The 25,295-nt window shown below is 38.6% G+C and overlaps 6 protein-coding genes, 3 non-coding genes and 2 pseudogenes across 11 annotated transcripts; 5 read left to right on the top strand and 6 right to left on the bottom strand.

Annotated features, from left to right (window-relative positions):
- The first annotated feature begins 75 nt into the window (after positions 1-75).
- On the top strand, positions 76-2,258 carry LOC147176803 (uncharacterized). Its single transcript, XM_086072403.1, has 2 exons — positions 76-553; positions 1,120-2,258. Exons 1-2 carry the CDS (start codon positions 361-363, stop codon positions 2,139-2,141), a joined length of 1,215 nt encoding a protein of 404 aa, XP_085928529.1. The 5' UTR covers positions 76-360; the 3' UTR covers positions 2,142-2,258.
- Positions 2,259-2,920: 662 nt separating this feature from the next.
- Positions 2,921-4,387, top strand: LOC147176802 (uncharacterized; annotated as a pseudogene).
- LOC147176801 (uncharacterized) lies at positions 4,084-5,663 on the bottom strand (annotated as a pseudogene). The gene is made up of 2 exons (XR_015094471.1): positions 5,230-5,663; positions 4,084-5,018 (listed from the first exon to the last, which is right to left on the bottom strand). The product of XR_015094471.1 is annotated as an uncharacterized LOC147176801 (transcript).
- A 432-nt stretch (positions 5,664-6,095) lies between these two features.
- Positions 6,096-8,805, bottom strand: LOC147176800 (uncharacterized). Its single transcript, XM_086072394.1, has 2 exons — positions 8,386-8,805; positions 6,096-7,550 (listed from the first exon to the last, which is right to left on the bottom strand). Exons 1-2 carry the CDS (start codon positions 8,510-8,512, stop codon positions 6,355-6,357), a joined length of 1,323 nt encoding a protein of 440 aa, XP_085928520.1. The 5' UTR covers positions 8,513-8,805; the 3' UTR covers positions 6,096-6,354.
- A 782-nt stretch (positions 8,806-9,587) lies between these two features.
- On the bottom strand, positions 9,588-12,847 carry LOC147176799 (uncharacterized). Its single transcript, XM_086072404.1, has 2 exons — positions 12,507-12,847; positions 9,588-11,514 (listed from the first exon to the last, which is right to left on the bottom strand). The coding sequence occupies exons 1-2, from the start codon at positions 12,622-12,624 to the stop codon at positions 10,439-10,441; spliced, it is 1,194 nt and encodes a 397-aa protein (XP_085928530.1). The 5' UTR covers positions 12,625-12,847; the 3' UTR covers positions 9,588-10,438.
- Positions 12,848-13,235: 388 nt separating this feature from the next.
- trnat-cgu (transfer RNA threonine (anticodon CGU)) lies at positions 13,236-13,308 on the top strand. The gene has a single exon. It is a non-coding gene; the product is annotated as a tRNA-Thr (tRNA).
- A 1,485-nt stretch (positions 13,309-14,793) lies between these two features.
- On the top strand, positions 14,794-14,866 carry trnat-ugu (transfer RNA threonine (anticodon UGU)). The gene has a single exon. It is a non-coding gene; the product is annotated as a tRNA-Thr (tRNA).
- Positions 14,867-15,624: 758 nt separating this feature from the next.
- trnat-cgu (transfer RNA threonine (anticodon CGU)) lies at positions 15,625-15,697 on the top strand. The gene has a single exon. It is a non-coding gene; the product is annotated as a tRNA-Thr (tRNA).
- A 977-nt stretch (positions 15,698-16,674) lies between these two features.
- On the bottom strand, positions 16,675-20,001 carry LOC147176795 (uncharacterized). 2 transcript variants are annotated; one of them, XM_086072388.1, is made up of 3 exons: positions 19,545-20,001; positions 17,441-18,664; positions 16,675-17,113 (listed from the first exon to the last, which is right to left on the bottom strand). In XM_086072388.1, the coding sequence occupies exons 1-3, from the start codon at positions 19,717-19,719 to the stop codon at positions 16,926-16,928; spliced, it is 1,587 nt and encodes a 528-aa protein (XP_085928514.1). In that variant the 5' UTR covers positions 19,720-20,001; the 3' UTR covers positions 16,675-16,925. The 2 variants fall into 2 exon arrangements, with proteins under 2 accessions (XP_085928514.1, XP_085928516.1); XM_086072390.1 differs by having other exon boundaries at positions 16,959-18,664.
- A 274-nt stretch (positions 20,002-20,275) lies between these two features.
- LOC147176794 (uncharacterized) lies at positions 20,276-22,203 on the bottom strand. The gene is made up of 2 exons (XM_086072407.1): positions 21,736-22,203; positions 20,276-21,473 (listed from the first exon to the last, which is right to left on the bottom strand). Exons 1-2 carry the CDS (start codon positions 21,926-21,928, stop codon positions 20,587-20,589), a joined length of 1,080 nt encoding a protein of 359 aa, XP_085928533.1. The 5' UTR covers positions 21,929-22,203; the 3' UTR covers positions 20,276-20,586.
- Positions 22,204-22,594: 391 nt separating this feature from the next.
- On the bottom strand, positions 22,595-24,698 carry LOC147176793 (uncharacterized). Its single transcript, XM_086072411.1, has 2 exons — positions 24,248-24,698; positions 22,595-24,139 (listed from the first exon to the last, which is right to left on the bottom strand). Exons 1-2 carry the CDS (start codon positions 24,336-24,338, stop codon positions 23,208-23,210), a joined length of 1,023 nt encoding a protein of 340 aa, XP_085928537.1. The 5' UTR covers positions 24,339-24,698; the 3' UTR covers positions 22,595-23,207.
- Positions 24,699-25,295: the final 597 nt, after the last annotated feature.

Raw genomic sequence — 25,295 nt, 5'->3', positions numbered from 1 at the left:
TGCAGAAGGTGCACATATTTTGTCCAAGTGGAGATGCCGTAATCATTTTTGCGGATCTACTTCCGGGTACGGTAAAGTTAATTTTTGACAATACCTTCATTAGAATAATCCTTCTTGCCGAATGTGAATGTCCTGAAACTTCGACACATTACGCCCCACCGTTACTCAACTGACGTAAAATATATGTAATTCAATACTCCTATCCGATCGATCAGTGTATTCTTATTGCATTTTTTAGAAGCTTCTCCAATTAGCTTTGGTTAGCTTAGCTCGTTAGCATCTATCAAAGCTACGCGTTTTTTTTTTTTTTTAATCAACACATCGCTGATCATAGTTCGCGTGTGAGTGTATGTTGTGGAAATGTGTAAAGTCGAAATACTGAGAGCGATGCTGAATGCACGACTGAGTGCGGCCGTCGAAGAAATATTTTGTGTTCTTGGAAGGACGATCGCAGAGTACGAGGAGGAACTTTGTCGGACAAAAGAGGAGAACGAGCGACAACGTCAACTATTGGACGCTGTTTTCAAGCCTCAACATAACCCACACAGAGCAGGTTTGTCATCTTCATCGTATTCAATGCATTAAAATTAGGTATAACACGCTTGTGAACGCGGCTGCGTGCTGGATGCCTACTCGTTGTTTTGTTCTGTGTATCAATTGTTTGAATAATTGATTTGATAGCTATAAACGCCCCAAATCTGCCCGATTGCAAGGGTATTTCCTGTGCACTGACGTCTTCAGAGCAGCCTATCAGTTCAACGGGATTTAGGTCTGGACTCTGACGGTCTCAAACCTGTAACTCGGTCATTCGTTTGTTGGTTTGGATGTGTGTTTAGTTTTACTTCTTTCCATTTTATAAAAATGAGTTGTAGATCACATTCATGGTGGTAAACATGTTTAAATTATTTATTTGTCTCATCTTTTATATAACTGACATTGAACAGGGGTGTGTAAACTTTTTTATGTGCACTTTATGGGTGGAGGTCTCCACCATTGACACAACTACAATTATTGTGATTGGGTTCAATGGGGGGGGGGGTGCAATTAAATATGTCAGTGTACATTTCCAAGGACAACTTATTTTGCTTTCGTAATAATGTTTATTTTTGTGTCCTGCAGACGTCAGTGAAGAAAATCTTCCACTTGAGCAGCAGGAGTGGAAATCCAGGGTGGAACAACAGGAGGCAGAGCCTTCCCAATATCAAGGGGAAGAGGAAGAGGAGGAGGAGGCGCCGGCAGACCCCTTCCTCATTAAAGAGGAAGAGGAGCGAGAGCATCGTCAATTGCTGGGGTTGCCATTTTCTCGTGTCATTGTGAAGAGTGAATATGATGAAGACAAAAGTCAGAGTGGCGAGAACAGAGCGGCAGAGCCTTCAAGCAGCTCAAATCAACATTTGACAGCAGAAGGTGATGTAGGCCACTGTGGAGGATCACAAGCAGACAGCCGCTTGGCTCTGCTATCAGACTCTCACTCTCCTGACTCTGATGATGAACTCTCTAAAACTGGTATGACACGTCACACTGGCAACACACACTGGAAATGTTCTCAATGTAACAAAAACTTTGGTAACAAATCTAGTTTGAGAGTGCACATGAGGATTCACGCTGGAGATAAACGATTCATGTGCTCAGTTTGTGGTAAAAGATTCTCTCAGAAGGCACATTTAATAACACACACCAGAATTCACACCGGAGACAAGCCCTTTTCTTGCTCCGTCTGCAACAAGAGTTTCATCGATCATTCAGCACTGGTTAAACACACAAGGACACACACTGGAGAGAAACCTTTTGCATGTGCAGTCTGCAATGTAAGTTTCAGTGATCGCTCCAATTTGGGTAAACACATGAGAACACACACAGGAGAGAAACCTTTCGCCTGCTCACTTTGTGGTAAAACATTCTCTATAAGGGGACATTTAAGAACACACACAAGAACACACACTGGAGAGAAACCTTTCACGTGTGCTATCTGCAAATTAAATTTCAGTGATCGCTCGGGATTGATTCAACACATGAGAACACACACTGGAGCGAAACGCTTCTCCTGCTTAATTTGTGATAAACAATTTTCTCAAAGGGGTCCTTTCACAAAACACATACAAATACACTCTGGTGAGAAACCATTCAGTTGCGGTGTGTGATTGTACGATAAATACCAGCTTAATAGCTTTGAATATATTGTGAATAACCTTTGACTGTGTTGTAGGCTGTAAACATGTATATGTGATCCTAATAAAAATCAAGTTTGTAACCAGTAATAGTGTTCAGTGTCATTATCCGCTGTTGTTTTGGTTAGCAATAGAGTGGGCTACGCCAAGTTATCTCTTTAACGTCTGTGTGTCAAGGAAATGGGGACAGAGCCCAACATTTCTTGAACATATTTATTTTGTCAATGTCCTGAAACCGAAGGAGCAGACTGAAGCATCACGAAGCTTGCTAGTGGACAGATGTGTAACGAAACTAATGGAGTGACGGTCATTTAAGAACCTGCCTCAAGCCCCAATTTACCCCTTCAGTGAAGAAAGATCCTACCCGTCTCTAAGAAATCCGACTACCTGTACTGTATGCATGCAGACTCTTATGTAATTCCTAAAGCAATAATTACAATTGAAGATCTCTGGTCAATTGAGATCTTCCCTTTATGTGTGCCATCATATTATCATTTCGCGGATCCGCAATTTTGATTCGGAGGCTACGTGACTTTTGTTTACAACGCATTCCGTGCTCTGAAATAGTGTTCCCTCCAACTAACGGCACTTAAAATATCAATATCACTCAAAATATTTGTGTGATACAGTATGTATAGGTATTTTGGACTTAATGGCATTTGCTGGAAAATGTATCTTGGGGTAAAGGGGAAATAGTAGAATTTAAATAAATGTAATTTTATTTATATTATGCTCTTTTTTTTGGTGTGTTTTGTGCTCCATGGTTGATCTATCAAAGGATGTGATATTCAAGCTTGTAACCTTGGATTTTCTTGGCATAGGAAACCCAGCATATGAAATGAGCAAATCACATCCAGATTGGCAAAATATTAGAAAACTGCAAACGGAGATGGATAACACTCCAACAGAGGCATCAACACCACCCCAAGATAAAGAAACAACGGGAGTAGCTCAGGTTTGTGAGCCAGTGGAATGTGACTTTTGTGAGAGTCATTATGCTGAAATCAAGCCGCCTGCTGGAAGACAACCGAGCCCCCAAGCGTGAATCTTCACATGAGGATAATGGATGAAGAGTTCTTAAAGAATGACACCACCAAAGTGAAGTAATACACTGGACTTCCCAGTTTTGACAATTGAATGGCTTATCTATCCTTTGTTGTACCATGCCTTATGCAGCCTGGAGTACTGTCTCATTTTCAGATGCTTTTCATGACCCTCGCTCGCCTTAAGCTAAATTTGCCAATGCAGCACATTGGCCACATGTTTCGTGTAGACGGAAGAACAGCATATTGGATATTCACTCACACCTTAAATGTTTTGCATGCACGTAGTACTGCTTTGTTGATCTGGCCAAATAGAACTATATTTCTTGACACTATGCCCCATCAGTTTGTGGAGAGCTTTGGGAACCGGGGGGGAGGGGGGTGTAATCCTGGACTGTTTTGAAATTTCCAGCGAGAAAACGTCCAATTTTAAAGCTCAAAGTCAGTCACATTCCCACTACAAATACAACCCAACCATTAAGTACCTTATAGGTGTTACGCCACTGGGCTGCATTTAATTTCTTTCCAAGGGGTGGGACGACTGTGTCAGTGTCAAGCACCTAACTGAAAATTGCGGGATTTTATACAAATTGCTACCTGGTGATTTGGTGCTGGCAAATCGTGGCTTTGAAATGGCGGACAGCGGAGGACTTATGTGTGCTGAAGTAAAGCTCCCTTCATCCCTAACAGGACACTGACAGTTGGATATAAGTGGTGAGGTGAACACATGGCCAATAGCCCATCTCTGTTTTCATGTCAAAAAGCTGATGGACAATATCCGCAATAAGTACACAATATTAACAGAAAAAGTACCCATCTGTAAGGTCACAGTATGTCTAGTGTGTATCACAGAATGCACCACAACCACCAAGCATGTTCTCTCACGTTTAATGCGGACCCCAAAAAAAATCACACTTCCCAGCTTTTAAAGTCCCGCAGCTTCATTTACTGCAACTAACTTGATACTTTTGAGGCAATGTGTAATTGCACACACTTCAACTCAACACTTTCTCTCCTGTGTGTGTTTTTCTGTGTCGGGCACGTGATGAATGCGACATAAAGCTTTTATTACAGACTAAACAAGAATAAGGTTTTTCATCAGTGTGTGTTCTTCTATGTCGGGCAAATGATGATCGTGTAGTAAAGCTTTTGTGACAGACTAAGCAAGGAAAAGGTTTCTCGCCAGTGTGCGTTCTTGAGTGAGCTTTCAAAGTTTCATTTTGTGTGTATCTTTTACCGCACACTGAACATCTAAAAGGTTTTTCTCCGGTGTGTCTCCTCATGTGCTTAATCAAGGCCGAGCCACCAGTAAAACTTTTGTTGCAGATTGAGCAGGAATATGGTTTTTCTCCAGTGTGTGTCCTTGTGTGGGCCGTCAAATTTCCCTTGTGAGCAAATGTTTTGCCACAAACTGAACACACAAACGGTTTCTCTCCTGTGTGAATTCTCATGTGTTTCATCAGAGCGCTGCTATAGTGGAATGTTTTCCCACAATGAGAACATTTCCAAGATTTCTTGCCGGTGTGACCTGTCATATCACTCTTAGAGTTTTCATCATCAGTGTCAGGAGAGTGTGACGTTATGTCGTCACCATCTGATAGCGGAGCTAAGAGGCTGTCAGTCTCTAATCGTACACAGTGGTCTCCATCTCCTTCTTCAGCCTCATCGTCAACCTTCAAAGGAACACCGTTCAGTGGTAACGTGATAACAGACTTCTCTTCTTTATTGTGGGGAGGCACGGGCTCTTGCGTTTCCACCTTGTACTCCTGCTGGTCAGGGGGAAGATATTCTTTACTTGAACTTTCTGCTGGACACAAGAAGACAGACATGGTTTGGAAAAGTCATGCTCTGTAAAGACAAAATCAATAACCACATAAATAAACCTTGAATATACAACAGTACTGAATATGAGAATAAGTGAAATTCGTAGCTTGCTTTGGTAACTGGTGGTAACCAGTGGTGCACTATGATATTAAACGTGTATTTGATATAAAGACGCGATCAGATAATGCACAAACCTCTGTGCAACACAACTTGCGGCTTGAAAACAGCGGCCAGTAGCTGACGCTGACGCCCATTCTCCTCTTTTGTCCGACAAAGTTCCTCCTCGTACTCTGCTATCGTTCTTGCAAGAACGCCACATACTTCTTCGACGGCTGCACTTAGTCGCCGATTCAGCAACGATCTCAGCATTTCGACTTGACACATTTCCACACTGAAGCTCTTTGCTTAGCGGCGTGTTTGACAATGTCACAGCGGCAGACACAGACAGCGACCTTAACTATCTCGAGGAGCTTCAAATTACACTATGACAAATTTGGCCGGAGACAAAAAATATATTGTTGGTGTTATATGAGGGGAATGCGTGCAGAATAAAGAAAACACGTATAAGAAAGCAAATACAAACAGACCAAACGCTGTATTTCGTATCTCTTCTCGCATAAACTTTAACTTCCGGTTCATACTGTTAGTACATTCTACTGCATTACTGCCCCCTTCAGGAGTGAACGTGTGCATACATACTTACTGTATCTTCTGGTGCAGGTGCCACTCTTTCAGAAAAAATAGATGAATCGAAATGTGCAGTCAAAAGTTTCAAAATCGGTTTCTAATTTGTGTCCAGTCAAGAAATTGACTTAAACGGAAAAATTGGATCATACTCTTCTGCAAACTATCAACATTTGCACCACTCACAATTATGACAAGCTCAGACATTACTTTTTTTTTTATATTGCTTTGGAAAAAAAAAATCACATTGACACATATACTGTTTCCACAATATAATTGAAGACCAGAGAACCTTTTTTTCTAATCACACTGGGAATGACGTCCTTAAAGGCACACATCCAACACACGGATATTACAGGATAGACAGTAATTACACTTACACATTCATTTGGAGTACTTATTTTACAATGTATTTTATGTTTGTTTGTTTTTTCACAAAAAACATATAACCCAAAAATATTTTTAATGGCATATCAGTTTATGTCAATGGTGAAACTTAATTTGAAATATCAATAAATGGAGTTACAAGCTTGGTCACAAAATAATAATAATATACATATAATAATCAAAAACACTCACTGTAAATAAGTTAAAATAAAATTCAGCTAATAATACGAGCTGTTAATTCTTCAATATTAAGTTATATTGAGTGCTGTCACTGGTTGACCAAAACATCCATGTTTGTCAAGCTGATACTTATGCGAGAATTTCTCATCACATACATTGCAACTGTACACTTTCTCACCAGTGTGTGTTCTCATGTGCCGAACCAATTTTGAACGTTCACTGAAACTGTAAGAGCACAAAGAGCAGGGAAAGGGTTTCTCCCCGGTATGTGTTCTTGTGTGTGTGTTTAATTGTGCCTTCTGAGCGAATGTTTTACCGCAAACCGAGCAGGCAAAAGGTCTTTCCCCAGTGTGTGTTCTCATGTGTTTTGTTAAATTATTCTTCTGCGTTAATTTAAGACCACATACTAAGCAGGAAAACGGTTTCTCACCAGTGTGTGTTCTTGTGTGCCGTCTTAAATGTCCCTTTGTAGAGAATTTATTATCACAAACTGAGCAGGCAAAAGGTTTATCCCCAGTGTGAGTTCTTGTGTGACTTACTAAACTTTTTTTGATCGAGAAGCTTTTACCACAAACTGAGCAGGAAAAAGGTTTCTCCCCAGTGTGTGTTCTCATGTGAATTTTTAAATTTGACTTTTGAGTAAGTGTAAGACCACAAACTGAGCAGGCAAAAGGTTTCTCTCCAGTGTGTGTTTTTGCGTGCGTTCCCAAATATCCTTTCTGAGTGAATCTTTTATCACAAACTGAGCAGGCAAAAGGCTTCTCCCCGGTGTGCGTTTTTGTGTGTGTTATCAGCTTTCTTTTATGAGGGAATGTTTTCCCACAAAACAAGCAGGAAAAAGGTTTCTCTCCAGTGTGTGTTCTCATGTGCACTTTCAAAGCATACTTGGTGTCAAAAGTTTTTCCACATTGAGAGCACTTCAAGCATTTGTTGTCCGTGTGGCACGTCATATCACCTTTAAGGTGTTGTTCATCATCATCATCATCATCATCATCATCATCATCATCATCATCATCATCATTTGTGTCTGGTGTTGTGTCGCCTCTATCTGATAATGGGGCTGAGAGGCTGTCTGCTTGTGATTCTCCACAACCCTCCCCATCATCTTCTTCTTCATCACCCTCAATCTTCACAATGACACACGACAAAGGCAACTTGTCCTCAGCCTCCTCCTCCTCCTCCTCTTTAATGCACAAAGGCACTGACTCCTCTTCCTCTTTAATATGATGGGGCTCGTGTTCATGATGAAGATCTTCACTGATATCTGCAGGACACAAATGGTTTGGAAAAGTCAAACTTGGCTAAGGCATTTCTCGTTGTGTAGTTGCATGTTTTTGGCATATTTGTTTCATGATTTTTTCATTTATTTAATTAATTACATTTCATAAGACGGTTGATTTTGCTCATTTAATAGCATTTCTCTAGACTGCATTGCTTCTATTACATAGATATGGCATGTCAGAAAATTACGAGACTCATGTGACAAAAGATATATTTGAAACCCAAACTAGCGTCAACGTTGCATTGAATATAAACCTTAAAACAATTTTCATTTCAACACACATGAGTACAGAACATCAGAGGTGCAATGATGAATCAATCATTTGATTGTAAAATTAATAGATGAATATTTCGATAATCTATTAATCAGTTAGAGGGAGTTCTTAATTTAAATTTGTACAAACCCTCAGAATTTCTGCCTCTCAACAGTAGATATTCTCAAATTTGTGTCATCCTCCATGAAAGCAGATCTTTGCATTGAATCAAAATAAAACGTTAGCAAACATCTGTTTCTAAAACGATCAACATTCTGTCATTGCTTAAAATTTGTTTCGGGCCAACTATATAATGTTCTTTTGTTCTTTATTTTTTTCCTGGCAGCATCATGACTAGTTAATAAGAATGCGAAGTTACAGTGATGCACAGTATTAAGAGGTGGATTGAGTCTCCTACTTCCAAATAATCCCCTAATGAAAGGCTAGGTGACACCACTATTTAGAAAGAGAACGATGCCATATGAAATGTAAATAAAGTCATTCATGCAAAATAAAGAATATTGTTAAGACATTAAACTAGTTGCTAAGAAGAAGGCAACAAACCTGCTCTGTGTAATACAACTTCAGGCTTCTTGAAAACGGCGTCAAATCGTTGACGTTGGTTCTCGTTTTCCTCTTTTGTTCCACAAAGTTCCTCTTCGTACTCTTTTTTCACACTTTTTGTACACATTTTCCCACGATTAGCACCACACTTTTCACTTAGACTCGATCTGTGTTTTCCGTTGTGTTGCTAACAAACGCATCTCTTTGTTCATAGCTAGGAAGCTAAAATAAGCTAGTCAACGCATAGGTAGCTGAAGAAGCCTCAGAGTGCATCGAGACGAGTTTATCCGGAAACGAAGTCGTGAGTAATGGTGTTAAAGTCCAGTAAAGTAATAACGTACTGTGTCGAGGCTTGAATATGTGCAGTATTAATTCAGAAATTGTTTTTCAGTTCAGCCATAGACGAGACTTGTATACGTTTTTCACTACGTGACGTCACAGTGACGTGTGACAGGCCGCTGCTCATCATTGGATGAAGCGTTTCGAGGTGCCGCACTCATTGGTTGGCTGCTTTAAAGTCTTTTGTATTTGTGTGTCGAACTGTTGGTTACGATTGCTCTGCTTAAAAACAAAACAAACCAAAAAACACTTTAATGTGGAAGGAAGGTATTCTTTTCAACAAATTGTCTCTGTCCATTAGTGGAGTGACGAGATGAACGTTATGTGTGTAAAATGTGACATCACAGCATTATGTTAAAGGGAAGGTAGTTTTAGTGTTTTTCACTTACAAGAAACCAAAATGTGCTTCAAAATTAAAAATGCAACATTTCTAACATAAGACCTAGAACGTAGAAGCAAAGTAAAGAAATAAAAAATGATCCTAAACAAAAATATTTTTAAATATTTTTAAAGGCAAAGTAAAGGAAAAATTAGTCTACTAAAATTACTGAAAGAACATACGGCGCAAGAACAAGAGTTGGGAAATATATATATATTTTTTAGAAATGCTTTAAAAGAGCTTAACCATAGGTATGGGAAAACAAAGAATAGTTTGTTTGTTTTTTACGCAAAGCATTCTTACACTTCCACTGGCAAGCAGCACAACAATTAAATGCTGCATCACCATGTTTGCTTTGAACTCAGAAGGCTCCACTAATTGACCCAGGTCTGCAGTACAACAACTACAAGAGTAGTTACAACTAAATGCTGCATCACCATGTTTGCTTTGAACTCAGAAGGCTCCACTAATTGACCCAGGTCTGTAGTACAACAACTACAAGAGTAGTTAGTTAAATATTTATCTTAAAAATGGGCTTGAAGTTGATGCAATAATTGCAAACTCGTGAGAATGTGCTGTATATTCCCCAGTTCCAGCTTAATTTATTATGCAGTTTTATTTATGAAGAAAACTGCAAAATATTCAGCAACGACAAGATTGTTCAAAGATTTGCTCTCAATCTATTTTCACCATTTTAAATTAGTTCATAATGCGCAAACATAACAGATGACTTAGGGACAGCTCACGTCACCTGCAAAATCAATTATTCTTTATGCATTAATCAGAGTACCATGTTTTTGACAGAGCAGTGACAACATACAACATATTCTTATTTGCAATTTTGATAGTTTCGTTCCCCTTTAAAGGCAGACATTCAAAACACGACTACTGCAGTGTGTAAAATAATTACACTTCTAAAATAAGTTTATTCACTTATTATTTTCTTTTAACAAATAGGTTCATACAACCACAAATTAATTTATCTGCTACACTTAATTTTTATGCTGTTTTCCAATATTTATTGACCCTATGTCATAGTTTTTCATTTATTCCCGAAGTTAACCAGAGTTTAGCATATAACTTCTTGTTATACAATGAAATTGTTTTTATTATTTTATGTGGATGAAGGGGGGGGGGGGGGGGGCTCTCCAATAACAGCCAAAATTAGTTGAACCGAATGAACAATACTGAGCTCTTAAAAATATATATGTATATATTTTCATAGATATTAATATAGCAGTAGCAGTAATTACAAATTATATTCACATGCATAAGATTGCATAAATATATATAATACTGAACACTATTACTATTAGACCAGCACATGCATTTTCATTAAACTGATACTTCTGAATGAAAATCCACTGTGTGTTCTTGCATGTGTGTGTTTACATGAGATTTACGAGCAAATGTTTGACCACAAACTGAACAGGAAAAAGGCTTCTCTCCAGAATGTGTTTTCATATGACTTATTAAATTCGACTTCTGAGTTAATTTAAGACCACACACCAAGCAGGAAAAGGGTTTCTCCCCAGTGTGCGTTCTTGTGTGGCTTATTAAACTTGTCTTTAAAGCGAAGCTTTTATCACAAACTGAGCAGACAAAAGGTTTCTCTCCAGTATGCGTTTTCATGTGACTCGTTAAATTCGACTTTTGAGTTAATTTAAGACCACACACTAAGCAGGAAAAGGGTTTCTCCCCAGTGTGCGTTCTTGTGTGCCTTTTTAAGTTTTCGTTTTCAGAGAATCTTTGACCACAAACTGGGCAGGCGAAGGTTTTCTCACCACTGTGTGTTCTCGAGTGTCTGCTTAAATGTCCCTTTGTGCTGAATCTTTTACAACAAGTTGAGCAGGAAAAAGGTTTCTCTCCTGTGTGTGTTCTTGCGTGCCTGTTTAAGACTCCTTTTACAGAGAATCTTTTACCACAAACTGAGCAAGCAAAAGGTCTCTCTCCAGTGTGTGTCATAATGTGCACTCGTAAAGTGTACTTGGTACCAAACATCTTGTCACACTGAGGACATGTCAGGTGTTTGTTGTCAGTGTCACTTTTAGAGTGTTCATCATCATCATCATCATCATCATCATCATCATTATTATCCTCAGAAGAGTGTGACATTGCATTGTCACGATCTGAAAGTGGAGCGAAAAGGTTTTCTGCCTGTGATCCTCCACAGTGGTCTCCTTCACCATCTTCTTCATCACTTTCAATCTTCACAATGACACACGGGGATGGCGACATGGTGATGTCAGCCTCCTCCTCTTCCTCTTTAATGTCGGTGGGCTCCAGCGCCTCTTCCTGTTTAACGTGAAGAGGCCCTGGCTCCTCTTTGATGGAGGGGGGCTCTTCTTCCTCTTTAATGCGAGATGACTCTGGGTCCTGCTGCTCAGGATGAAGATTTTCTTTGCTGAAATCTGCATGACACGTGAGAAATGAGCATGGTTACAAAGTTAAGCTTTGCTGGGTCAAGTCTCATGTTGTGACTGCAACGACAAGATTGTTCAAAGATTTGCTCTCAATCAATTTTCACCATTTTAAATTAGTTCATAATGCGCAAAAATAATAGATGACTTAGGGACAGCCCACGTCACCTGCAAAATCAATCATTCTTTATGCATTAATCAGAGTACCATGATTTAGACAGCAGTGACAACATACAAAATATTCTTATTTGCAATTTTGAGGGGGTTTCGTTCCCCTTTAAAGGCAGACATCCAAAACACGACTACTGCAGTGTGTAAAATAATAACACTTCTAAAATAAGTTTATTTACTTATTATTTTCTTTTAACAAATAGCTTCATACAACCACTTAATTGTTATGCTGTTTTCCAATATTTATAGACCCTTTGTCATAGTTTTTCGTTTATTCACGAAGTTAACCAGAGTTTAGCATATACATTCTTCTTATATAAAGATTTTTTTTTCTTATGTGGATGAAAGGGGGGGGGGCTATATATTAATATACATAGACTTTGATTTTGTGTATCATTAATGCACGTTTTTTTGCGAATGTTTATTACAACCATGCATAATCATGACGTTTGAGATTTATATTGTTCATCCATCTATTTTCCCATTCACTTTCTTCTCAACATCTCAAGTGAGTACGATACATTTTATTTCAATAGTCTATGATTTCATCATGTTAGGAATTAAATATGAAGTGCTCAGATGATGCCAGTGACACATTTGCGTGTTGTTATAATGCGCATTTGTATTGTATTGATGGTAATTCTATAATTGCGACATGTGGCGATGCTATTAAGAGGTGGACTGAATCTGTTGTAAAGATTAGTGGATGTTAACGATGTCACTCTATATATAGATAACGCTATTCATTCGAATGCTGCGATACTCGTGAGTAATGAAACGTGTTACTATCTGAGATGAGGAAGTGAACAAACCTGCGCTGTGTACAACTCCGGGCTTCTTGGAAACAGCGTCCTGTGGTTGACTTTGTATTTCGTTCTCCATTTTAGTTCTGAGCTCCTCCACATCCCCCGATGTTCTATTTGTACACATTTTCACACGGTAACAATAACACTTTGCTTGCAAAACCGTCGTCTCTTTGTTAGCAACTAGCAAGCTAAGCGAGCTTCAACGTTCGCCGAGTCGCGTTTATACAGATACCAAGATGTGATTACTGACGTTTTGATCCTCTTAAGTAATGGTCAAAGTGTCAGTATATTCAATCGGTACTAATTCGGGGATTGTGAAACAAGTGCTAATTTAAACATAACACGGAAGTAGATCTTCAGCAGTAGTACGGCAAGTCCACTCGGACAAACCCGTGTCACGGCAAATAAAACTTTTTCTGCACCCCGATACATTTGGTTAAAAAATATATATATACATAACTTATCTTTGGAGGCCATGCAAGGGTACAATGCACGGCCTTGTAGCTCAGTAGTTAGAGCAATGGTCAAGACAAGCAAAACATTCTGAGGTTAAATCAGTGAAGTTGTCCACACAAGTCTTATAATGTGACAGGAATTGAGTGCCATTTCACTAGTGTGAATATATATTTTATATATTTTGATTATAATGGAGACCTCTGCTTTACTAAAACCATTCTAACCAGTACTATTTTACTATGACTGCAAGTGATGCTAATTATGAAACAAGGTCATTCCGGCGTCATAGCTCAGCGGTCAGAGCACTCGTTTCGTAAACTTGGGGTTGTGAGTTCAATTCTCACTGAGGCCAACGATGGCCATGAACAAAAAGGTGAACAAATCTTCAAACCAAATAAAAATCACAAAAACAAAATGTGAAACAAAAATACTAATACAAAACAAAACAAAAATACTAATACAAAACAAAAACAAAAAATGTATCGCAAATAAACACAAAAACAAAATCACAAAAAACATAAACACAAAAATGAAAACAACGCAAACACAAAAAAAAAACTCACACACGCACAACAACCCAATGAACATAAAAAGGTAAGTGCACAAACACAAAACCCTGAAACACTTTTACAAATAAATAAACACAACAACTTTTAGCTAACGGAAGTGGTGTTTATGTGAGGGGGGGACGAAAACATTAACAGCACAGTTTACATGTACTTAAAATATTTAGAAATAATAGATAATACAGTATTATAGTAGCGTTAGCGTTTAATTTAGTAAGATAGTTGGAGAAAACAAACGTCGTCTGGCACAAATAAACTAGAAATCCGCAGATACCATGGCAATTGTAGAGAAAATGAGAACGTGGAAGTTTAGTGTAGTGGTATGGCATTAGGCACTCCGGCCAATTTTCATTTTGCGAGTGGGTTCGAGCCTCGTTTTGGGCAAAATCCTATCAGGCACTTAATATGATTTATTTTATTTGAATGTGTGTGTGTGTGTGTGTGTGTGTGTGTGTGTGTGTGTGTGTGCGTGCGTGCGTGCGTGCGCGCGTGCGCGTGCGTGCGTGTGTGTTTGCGATTACTTATTGTTATTTTGTTTCATATTTTGTGTTTTTTGATTTGTGTTTATGATTACTTATTGTTTTTTGTTTCATTTTTCGTGTTTGTCTTTTTTTTATTTGTGTTTGTGTGTACTTATTGTTGTTTTGTTTGGTATTTTTGAGTTAATTTAAGACCACACACTAAGCAGGAAAAGCGTTTCTCCCCAGTGTGCGTTGTGTGCCTTGTTAAGTTTTCGTTTTCAGAGAATCTTTGACCACAAACTGGGCAGGCGAAAGTTTTCTCACCACTGTGTGTTATCGAGTGTCTGCTTAAATGTCCCTTTGTGTTGAAACTTTTACAAATTGAGCAGGAAAAAGGTTTCTCTCCTGTGTGTGTTCTTGTGTGCCTGTTTAAGACTCGCTTTACAGAGAATCTTTTACCACATTAGAGCAAGCAAAAGGTCTCTCTCCAATGTGTGTCATAATGTACACTCGTAAAGTGTACTTGGTACCAAACGTCTTGTCACACTGAGGACATGTCAGGTGTTTGTTGTCAGTGTCACCTTTAGAGTGTTCATCATCACCATCATCATCATCCTCACATTGCGTTGTCACGATCTGAAAGTGGGGCCGCTACAATGCAAAGCCTTGTAGCTCAGTGGTTAGAGCAATGGTCTCGAAAAAATGTGGGGTCGTAAGACGTGAGTTAAATTTTCACGGTAGCTTGATGATGTAGAAAACAAGTATACGTGCTAGGCTAGTTATGCAGTTGTCTAAATAGTTAATCCACTAGGCCTCATAGCTCAGTGGTTAGAGCACTGGTCTTGTAAACCAGGGGTCGTGAGTTCAATTCTCACTGGGGCCTATTGATGAGTTAGATTTATTTTCAATTGTGCCAAATGAGGGAAAGAAACTAATGCTATTTTATAGGTTTATAATTATTAGCATCACTCTCTGAATTTCTTGCGGGTTACCTTTTGTTACAAACCTTTTGTTAGCTCATTAATAAAAATGCTAACAGTAGACTAGCATAGCAGGCCTCATATCTCAGTGGTTAGAGCACTGGTCTAGTAAACCAGGGGTCACAAATTAAATTCTCACTGGGGCCAGCTAAAGTACGATTAATTCAAAGTAGCTTTTGTTATCTTGTTGACAAAAACGCTAATGGTAGAGAAGCACACACGGCCTCGTAACTCAGTGGTTAGGGTACTGGTCTAGTAAACCAGGGTTTGTGAATTCAATTCTCACTGGGGACTAATGACTTGAACGATATTAGCCATATGTACAAGACAAGCTAAACATTTTGAGGTTAAATCAGTGAAGTTGTCCTCTCAGTTCTTATAATGTGTCAGGAATTGAGTGCCATTTCACTAGTGTGAATATACTTTGATTATAATGGAGACCTCTGCTTTACTGAAACCATTCTAACCACTACAATGGTACCTTGAATTGCAAGTTTAAATCTTTTTATGACCATGCTAGTAATGCAGGACACTTCTATCTCAAGTCCTTTTTCCCAAGTGAAATCAAAAGCAATTAACCAACACCGATAACCGACCCGTATTTTGGTCAACTATTTTACTATGACTGCAACTGATGCTAATTATGACACTAGGTCATTCCGGCGTCATAGCTCAGCGGTCAGAGCACTCGTTTCGTAAACTTGGGGTCGTGAGTTCAATTCTCACTGAGGCCAACGATGGCCATGAACAAAAAGGTGAACAAATCTTCAAATGAAATAAAAATACTAATACAAAACAAAACAAAAATACTAATACAAAACAAAACAAAAAAGGTATCGCAAATAAACTCACAAACAAAACAAAAAACATAAACACAAAAATTAAAACAACAAAAACAAAAACACAAAATAAAACCTCACGCACGCACAACAACCCAATGAACACAAAAAGGTAAGTGCACAAACACAAAACCCTGAAACACTTTCACAAATAAATAAACACAACAACTTTTAGCTAACGGAAGTGGTGTTTATGTGAGGGGGGGGGGGACGAAAACATTAACAGCACAGTTTACATGTACTTAAAATATTTAGAAATAATAGATAATACAGTATTATAGTAGAGTTAGCGTTTAATTTAGTAAGATAGTTGGAGAAAACAAACGTCGTCTGGCACAAATAAACTAGAAATTCGAAGATAGAATGGCAATTGTAGAGAGAATGAGTGCGTGCAAGTTTAGTGTAGTGGTATGGCATTAGGCACTCCGACCAATTTTGATTTTGCGAGTGGTTTCGAGCCTCGTTTTGGGCAAAATCCTTTCAGGCACTTAATATGATTTATTTTATTTGAATGTAATTGTACAAAAAAATAATTTGTAAAAATAAGATTTGTTTTGAAATTTGGAGGCAAGGTAAGTAAAACGAGAACATTTGGTTGCCAAAAGCGAGGCTCGAACCCATTCGCAAAATGAACATTGCTCGGGAAGCTGTACGGTTTACTACTACACTGGACTTCCGCTGTCCAGTCACCCTATAAAAGTTATACCATCTTATGTTTTCTAATACATCTGCTATGTTCGTTTTCTCTCCAACTATCTCACTAAATTAAACGGCTAACGCTACTATAAAACTGTAATATCTATTATTTCTTCTTTTTTTTCCAAGTGGCTTTTGCAGTGTGAGAATTCTGAAAAGAACGATGAAGCACATGGTAGTATAATAATCTTTGTTTATTAAAGGCTACATTTAAAATTTTAGATTAAATGGATGCCTTTCATTTGCCAAAACTGAAGTGTCATTTTAGCATTAATTGATAAACATGATATGTATTTACAGATGGAGGCATAGGAGCACACGCAGTCACCATTAGAAAAATCCCATGATGCACTGCACCAGCATCCGCTTTGTAGGGCACTACTACAACAGTTTACACATGAACACAACCTCATTAGCTGTACTTATTTCACATGTTGTGCAATTGTTGTCTTATTACAGGAGTCGTGATCAGCAGGAGAGTCTCAATCAGTTTTCTTACAATCCAGTGCTTTAGACCAGGGTTTCTCAAACTTGGGTCAGGGGACCCCCCCCCCCCAGAGGTCTTCGGGTCGTAGCTTTGGAGTCGGCAATCACTGAAATAACCTACATATGGGACTGAAAATAAACAATAAACCAATTACTTGTCCCCACCTTAACATCGCAGAATTGATAGTCCTTAATTGTCTTTTTAAAATATGACTTTCTTCCCTTGTTAAACTTTTTTAAACGTTTGTTGACGTAAAGACAACTTTTTTTTCCAAAAAAAGAGGATTTTATTCTTATAACATTACAACTTTTTTTTCTCTCAGAAATACAACTTTTTAAAAAAAAATTAAAATTACCAGTTTTCCTCAAAAATAGGCAAATTTCTACTTCCTCTAGCATTTACGGGTACAAATGAACACTAGAATTTATTTAATCAAGCGTACTAAACAGCCTCACCTTGGTGTTTTTTCATGTGTTGCGACAGTCCTGAATGACAACTAAAACGGGTGCTGCACAATGAGCAGGAAAATGGTTTTTCTCCCGTGTGTGTCCTTGTGTGTGTCATCAGATGTCCTTTAGTAGAGAAGCTTTGACCACAGACTGAGCAAGTAAAAGGTTTCTCTCCAGTGTGCGTTCTCCTGTGAATAAGCAATCCTGAATGATCGCCAAAACTTTTCTTGCAGACTGAGCATGACAATGGTTTTTCACCCGTGTGTGTTCTTGTGTGTCGTATTAAATTCCCCTTCTGAGTGAATGTTTTACCACAAACTGAGCAAATGAATGGTTTATCTCCAGTGTGTGTTCTTGTGTGGGAAATCAAATGTCCTTTTATCGAGAATCTTTTACAACAGATTGGACATTTGAAGGGCTTCTCCCCCGTGTGTGTTCGTGAATGCCTCTTCAAAGTCTCCTTTTGAGAGAAATTCTCACCACAAACTGAACAGGTAAACGGCTTCTCTCCTGTGTGTGTTCTCAAATGTTTAACCAACGCCGGGCGAGCACAAAAACACATGTTACAGAATGAGCATGAATATGGTTTTTCACCAGTGTGTGTTCTTGTGTGCGTTATGAAATTTCCCTTAACAGAGAATCCTTTCCCACAAACAGAGCAGCAGAATGGTTTCTCCCCAGTATGGATCCTCACGTGTCTGATTAAGGTATCCTTCAGTTTGAAGCTTTTATTACATACTGAGCAGCTGAAGGGTTTTTCTACAGAATGAACCCTCAAGTGTCTTTTCAGAGTTGACTTGTCACCAAAGGTTTTGCCACACTGAGAACATGTCATGTGTGCGCTGTCAGAGTGACATGTCACAACACTTTTAGAGTGTTCATTGTCAGTATCAGGGGAGAGTGGCGTTGCGTCATCAGTATTTGAAAGTGGAGTTAAGATGTCTTCTTGTAATTCGCCACAGTGGTCTCCATTACCTTCCGTTGTCGTATGTTGACTTGTGCTGCTGCTTAGAGATTTCGCCCCTCTGCTCTCCTCACACTGACCTTTGTCTTCATCGTCTTCACTTTCGACAATGACACGAACCCTTGGGAAGGCCAGCCCTTGATGCTGCTTTCCCGAGTCTTGACTGCTCCACCCTTCCTCCTCTTTAATATTTGGGGGCTCAGGCTCTTCCTCCTCCACCCTGGAGCATAAAGGACTCCACTCTTGGTGCGTAGGGGGAAGATCTTCTACACAGACCATTGCGGGACACAAAAAAATACACACAAGTCAAACCACACTTAAAAAAAATATATATATATATATATATATATATATATATATATATATAATTTTAAGTAAAGTATTACCGTGTATGTATGCATGGATTTTCAAGTAAGCCTCTTTATCATGTGTTTACATTTACTAAACATGTATTTTTTTTTTAAAGCCACACACACAGATTTCTAAAATTTAATATTTTAAACCATTATCATCTATCCATTTTCTGTATAGCTTTTCTTCATATCTAAATTATCAAATTTTGCTTCTTTAGGACATTTGTTTTAATCTAATCCCTCCGTGTCCTAAATCATCGCAAGCAAATAAAGAAATAAATACATAATTAATCAGCTTGTCATATGCGCACAAAAAAGAATATAAGTTTCAATAATTTTCAATTATTATTATTATGCCACAAGCTATTGGTCCAAAAATGTGCATAGATGCAACAATTACCATAGATGCACTTTCACTTGATGGATTAACTTAAATAAACAGCACCAGTGCAGTAATTGAGGTAATGTCATAAATTTCAGTATATTTAGTTTTTCTGACATTTATCTGGTGGTATGCTGTGAAATACCGAATATCTTGGCTAAAAAAAAATGAAAACATTGCTCTAATGCAACACCACACACGTCATAGACAGTAAATGTACATCACTAATGTAATGTACCATATTTACATGTCCAATGTACCATACTGTCATAGACATCATACTGTTTTTCTATGGACCTCTAGTGATTCTTCAACAACCAATTCCACACAATCAATAGAATGTATTTTAGGAGAAGAGTAAGTTAATGATCAAATACAACGTGAACATGCGTGAGGAAGAAGCGACCAAACCTGCTCGGTTGTCGAACGCGTCCAGTAGTTGACGCTGTCGCTCGTTTTCCTCTTTTGTCCGAGAAAGTTCTTCCTCGTACTCTAATATGGTTCTTTCGAACACTGCAAATATTTCTTCAACTGCTGCACTTAGTCGCTGATTCAAAAACGCTCTCAGCGTTTCTACTTTACACATTTTCACACGATGTTCACAACACTTAGTCACACTTGATCTTTGCTTAGTGCTAGGTTTGAGGTTCCTAACTGTCACCGCTAGCAAGGTAAGCTAAGCTAACTGGTTACACGAGCACCGAGTTTAGCCGGACTTGGTTTTAATAAACGGTCTTTACTTTGTTATATAAGCTAGACATAGGTACAGACAAAAACTCGAACGGTAAAAATTAGTCAAAACATGGACTTCTTTACACCGACTTGGTAGCGTCTTTCCCTTGACCCATTTTCTATTTTCGGCACGGCAGACAAGACAAGGAAGACGGTTAGTTTCGAGAACATTACCGCCTCCCTCAGTTGTGGAGGTGTCATGACAAGAGTCGTCTCACTTTTAAATAAAGAGGACGCCCTTTTTTTGCACAGTGTAATCACACATCATGGTTCCACTGGAGAATGTTTGTTTGAAACCTAAAAAATTGAACCTCTGTCTCGGGGAACCTAAAACATTTAACACAATCGAACTTCCAAGTGGTTTAAATTTCGAAATATCTTTTCCACAGCAAATGTAAACTATTTCAAGGTTATCTGTCAATATCCTCAACTCTTTATTAAGAAAATGTCTTCATAGCAATTTAAATGTACACTTTGATATTCAGAGTCTTGAAGTCAGGTGTCCTTTTGATGACGAACTTGATTCCAAACAGCTATATATTAAAATATGTCACATTGTTCCAAACTCAACAGTGAAGAGTGGTGCTGTTGTTACAGACGTTTCTCGAAGTCTTCACAGATGATAAAAGATCTTCAGCTTCATTTTATGCTGCTCTTCTCACCAACACAAGTGTGAAGTACACTCCGGAACTAATTCTTATGTCAGTTCACCTTTTTATGATTAATTCATGTGGTGTGTTGTCATGTGCCAAAATAAAGCAGCACCAAATCCAAATGTTGTGCTGCAGACTGAGCAAGGAAACGACTTTTTTTTAGTGTGCGTTCTTGTGTGTGTTCTCAAATGCGACTTTTGAGAGAAGGTTTTACCGCAAAGGGAACACGTAAAAGGCTTCTCGCCAGTGTGTGTTCTTGCATGTGCTTTCAAAGAGCCTTTCACAAGGAATCCTTTCCCACACATGGAGCAAGTGAAAGGTTTCTCACCAGTGTGTCTTCTCGTGTGTCGAATCAAAACGGAATGATCGCTAAAATTTGTGCCGCAGACAGAGCAGGAAAACGGTTTCTCTCCTGTGTGTGTTCTTGTGTGTGTTGTCAAATTTCCCTTGTGCGCAAATGTTTTACCACAAACCGAGCAGATGTACGGTTTCTCTCCCGTGTGACTTCTCATGTGTCTTTTCAGATTGCTATTGTCGTAAAATGTTTTGTCACAATGAGAACATTTCCAGTGCTTGTTGTCTGTGTGACTTGTCTTATCACCTTTAGAGTGTTCAGCATCAGTGTCGGGAGAGTGTGGTGCTGTGTTGTCACTATCTGATAGCGGTGCCAGGCGGCTGTCTGTTTGGGATCCTCCACAGTGGTCTCCATCACCTTTTGCTGTCATCTGTTGACTTGAGCTGCTGGTCGAAGGTGCCTCCCGTCTGTTCTCCTGTGAAGTGTGACTTTTGTCTGCAGCCTCTTCACTCTTTACAATAACTCGAATCACTGGCAACTCTTGCTCTTTTGGTTGCTCTCTCTCATCTTCCTCTTTAACGTGGGGTGACTGTGGCTCCTCCTGCTCTACCATGGAGCTGCACTCCTGCTGCTCAGGGTGGAAATCTTCTTCACTAACATCTGCAGGACACAAGAAGACAAACACGTAATGTTATGGAAAATAAGCCACCCACCCCAACCCGTGGAACCTATTCTCAGCTATTTACTGAAAAAGTAACCTCACCATGTTTGCCACAAGATGCATACATACAGTATTTCCGGTGGCAGCAATCTGGAGTCTGAGTAGCCAATAGGAATGCTAATGTTGCAGATGCCATGTGATGATACTGCTTGCCACACACAAAAAAAAGCTAAATCAAGTCAGAGTGAAAAGTAAACAAACCTTCTGCACGTAGTCCATCTTGAGACTTGAAAACAGCGTCCAGTAGTTGACGTTGTCGCTCGATTTCCTCTTGTTTTAGACAAAGTTCCTGCTCATACTCCTTTACCGTACTTTCAAACGCTGCAAATATCTCTTCGACAACCGCGCTTAGTCGCGCGGCCACCAACGCCCTCAGCATTTGTACCTTACACATTTTACACGATATTCACCACACTTTACATTCACTTGTTCTCTGCTTCTGATCACGCGTCTTTGTTCACAACTAGCTGGTTAAGCTAGCTTGAACGTTACGCGCACGAAAAATCACCAATGTTAACCCTCAGCTACGACTAAACTGTCAACAACAAAAAAAGAAAGAAACAAACGCAACGCAGTATTTATAGTTTTTTTCATGTCAATTTTTTTTCGTTTTTTAAACGTTGCAACCTTGCTTAAAATAAAATAGCTGTTTAAAATGGCTACCATTGAACACGCATGCGCACAATATAGTCCTGTTTTACAGATAATAAAGCGTCTTTTCGGAATAAAGGTGCAATATTACAAGGGCAAGGCTGTATGTTTTTTTAAACTAATACAGTATGATTTTCTTCGATTGTTCTTTAACATCAAACGATTACAATTTATTTCGAAAAATAATTTATTCTCGTTTGACTTTGATCCTAATAAAAATATATAAATTTTGTTTTTGTGAAGATAAAGAGTATTTTCTTGAACACAATATTCTCGTAACGTTGCATTTCTTCCTCTACTTTTTCCCTTAACGTATTTTTCTTTTTTGCAGTAAGCGACTTTTTAAATTCTTACGGCTGTCTTTGGAAAAATTGTACTGATGATCCCTATTCCATAATGTACAAGTAAAAAGATTAGACATATTGTTTACTGAATATTTCACTTGCATGTATGAAGAGTGTGTTCCAGCTATCATTTGATTTTATTGCAGTAAAAAACATTTGAATAAACAAGACTTCTATATAAATTACAATGTTTGTAAAGAAGACATCAGCTTCTACTGTAAATGATGAAATAGTATCCATCACATCATCCTGAATTATGATACATAATTTACATGTGCTTGTGAACTTCATTAGTGTTAAGATACTAACTCTGGAAAAATTCAAAAGTATGTTTGCTAAACAAGGCGGAAAGTGTTTTTTCATTTTATTTTTTAAATTCACATATTGTGAAAATTTCTGTGTCGATAATTGATCCGTGATGGTCTAGTGACTAGTGAGTCTCCATCTGTTAATATTTTATTAAAGGTTTTAAACAGGGCAAATGTAATAACTGCATAAAAAAAACCTGAAATCACTAGAATGTATGTTCCTCTGTGTATTCTAATACAGTGGCCTGCAAAATACATAGGAATATATGTTTTAAAAGAAATAAAATTATTGTGTCCAACAGGAACTCAGGTGACTGAAATGATCTGATTATATCTCATACAAACGTGCTTTGGGTTTTGATTCAACGCATCACATCCCTCCAGTGTGTGTTCTTATGTGTGTTATTAAACTTCCCTTAACAGAGAAACGTTTGTCACAAAACGGGCAGGTGAACGGTTTTTCACCAGTGTGTCTTCTCATGTGATTTTTTAAGTGCGTCTTTTGAGAGAATCTTGTACCACAATCTGAGCACGCAAAAGGTTTCTCACCAGTGTGCGTTCTCATGTGTTGAACCAATGTGGAACGAACAGTAAAACTGGTTTTGCAGACAGCACATGTGAAAGGCTTTTCTCCCGTGTGCGTTCTTGTGTGTGTTCTTAGATTTTCCCTGCGAGGAAAACTTTTACCGCAAGTTGAGCAGGCAAAAGGTTTCTCGCCAGTGTGTGTTCTCTGGTGTACAACCCACGCAGAGCGATCACAAAATATTTTGTCACAGATCGAGCAGGAAAACGGCTTTTCGCCAGTGTGTGTCCTTGTGTGTGTCGTCAAATGGGCCTTCTCGTAGAATGCTTGACCGCAGAATGAGCAGACAAATGGTTTTTCCCCCGTGTGATATCGCATGTGTCTTTTCAGATTCTTTTTGTGGCTAAAAGTTTTGTTACACTGAGAACATTTCAAGGGCTTGTTCACATTCCCTTTGGAGTGGTCTTCGTCAGTGTCAGGATAGTTTGATGTTGTGTCATCACTATCTGCTGTGGATTCTCTGCAGTGATCTCCATCGCCTTCTGCTGTCATGTATTGACTCGAGCTGCTACTTTGAGGTTCTGTCCCTCTGCTGTGCTCACTTGGACTTTTGTCTTCATCGTCTTCACCTTTCACGATGACATGAATCACCGGGAAGTCCAAACCTTGAAGCTGCTCTCCCTCCTGACTGATGCAGTGCTGCTCCTCTTCCTCTTTCACGCAGGGAGGCTCTGTGAAGCAGATCCTGATACCGTCACCATCATCCATTGTATATGTGGCTGTAAAGAATGGCAAATCTCAATATTAAAAGTGACGGTCATCAAGTGGTAATTTGACAATGACATATCAAAATGGCAACAAAGTAATGTAGCAAAAAGTAAACAAACCTGCTGTAACACAACTTGAAGCTTTTCGACAACAGCGTTGACGTTGTCGCTTGTTTTGTTTGACAAAGTTCAGTCTCGTATTCGGTATCATCGACAGCCGCAGTTAGGCTCTCAAAATGTGTAGTTCTCACATTGAAACGTCTGCTGTCGTCTTTTCATCCCATCACAACACTTTACACTCACATTTGATCTCCGATTAGCGATGTGATGCTAACTTATGCTTCGCTGTGTTAGCAGCTAGCAAGCTAAGCTAAACTGGAGAATCTTCGAAGTGATTAGATACCAGTTTGGATGGACTTTAATAATTACCAATTTTCCCTCAGCCTGCTATACAATATAATTACGCACTGAAATTAGAACAGACTGTCTGCTGGCCGCAAAAACGCAAATCTAACTATAATGTTAACAGCTCCGTCTTTTTTGATGGGAGCTGAATGTGCAGCGCACTGAGTACGGCAACTCCACTTGGACAAGATAGAGGAAAGTTGATTCGTTCCAATTACAATTACGTTCGGGTGGCAAAATCTCCTTAGCCAAAGGTTCCGCTTTTAGGTAATAGGGACAATATTAAATATTCTTTACACGTGATATAGTTACTTCAACTTACTTACATAACAATTACATTATTTAACTTAAATTGTATATAATATTTAGCTTAAATTAATTTCATACACTGTGGAGTTGTTATTACATGAACAGATGGTGAGTCTCCAGCAAACAAACAACAAAAAGTCAAAAATAAATAAAATAGAGATCACTATTTAAAAAGTGAATAAATAACAACTAAAACATGGTGATGACTGCAAGTACTTTTTCATCGCACTGTACTTTTTGTGTTTGGTGGTGAGCTGTCAAGATATTCCTAATGTAAAATACAGTACAGGCCAAAAGTCTGAACACACTTTATTATTCAATGCATTACTTTGTTACTTTGTAGATTCCCATTGAAGGCATCAAAACTATGTATGAACTGATGTGCCGATATGACCTTAACACACAAAAAGAAGGTGAAATAACAAAACAAAAAAAATTATATTATAGATTCTAA

Source organism: Leptonotus elevatus, chromosome 3, assembly GCF_054856555.1.
Source record: "Leptonotus elevatus isolate MCC_2025b chromosome 3, RoL_Lele_1.0, whole genome shotgun sequence".
NCBI lineage: Eukaryota > Metazoa > Chordata > Actinopteri > Syngnathiformes > Syngnathidae > Leptonotus > Leptonotus elevatus.
This window is presented reverse-complemented; position numbering and strand designations above follow the sequence as displayed.

Coding starts and splice junctions, on each gene's coding strand:
- LOC147176795 (XM_086072388.1), bottom strand. CDS start 19,719: ATGTGTAAAGTAGAAACGCTGAGAGCGTTTTTGAATCAGCGACTAAGT. Junction 18,665..19,544: donor CGCGTTCGACAACCGAGCAG/GTTTGGTCGCTT, acceptor TGGTCTGTGTAG/AAGATCTTCCCCCTACGCAC. Junction 17,114..17,440: donor ACACATGAAAAAACACCAAG/GTGAGGCTGTTT, acceptor GTTTATTTTCAG/TCCCATATGTAGGTTATTTC.
- LOC147176799 (XM_086072404.1), bottom strand. CDS start 12,624: ATGTGTACAAATAGAACATCGGGGGATGTGGAGGAGCTCAGAACTAAA. Junction 11,515..12,506: donor CGGAGTTGTACACAGCGCAG/GTTTGTTCACTT, acceptor CGTGTCATGCAG/ATTTCAGCAAAGAAAATCTT.
- LOC147176794 (XM_086072407.1), bottom strand. CDS start 21,928: ATGTGTAAGGTACAAATGCTGAGGGCGTTGGTGGCCGCGCGACTAAGC. Junction 21,474..21,735: donor AGATGGACTACGTGCAGAAG/GTTTGTTTACTT, acceptor TGTGTCCTGCAG/ATGTTAGTGAAGAAGATTTC.
- LOC147176793 (XM_086072411.1), bottom strand. CDS start 24,338: ATGATACCGAATACGAGACTGAACTTTGTCAAACAAAACAAGCGACAA. Junction 24,140..24,247: donor TTCAAGTTGTGTTACAGCAG/GTTTGTTTACTT, acceptor CATTCTTTACAG/CCACATATACAATGGATGAT.
- LOC147176800 (XM_086072394.1), bottom strand. CDS start 8,512: ATGTGTACAAAAAGTGTGAAAAAAGAGTACGAAGAGGAACTTTGTGGA. Junction 7,551..8,385: donor AGTTGTATTACACAGAGCAG/GTTTGTTGCCTT, acceptor TGTGTCCTGCAG/ATATCAGTGAAGATCTTCAT.
- LOC147176803 (XM_086072403.1), top strand. CDS start 361: ATGTGTAAAGTCGAAATACTGAGAGCGATGCTGAATGCACGACTGAGT. Junction 554..1,119: donor ACATAACCCACACAGAGCAG/GTTTGTCATCTT, acceptor TGTGTCCTGCAG/ACGTCAGTGAAGAAAATCTT.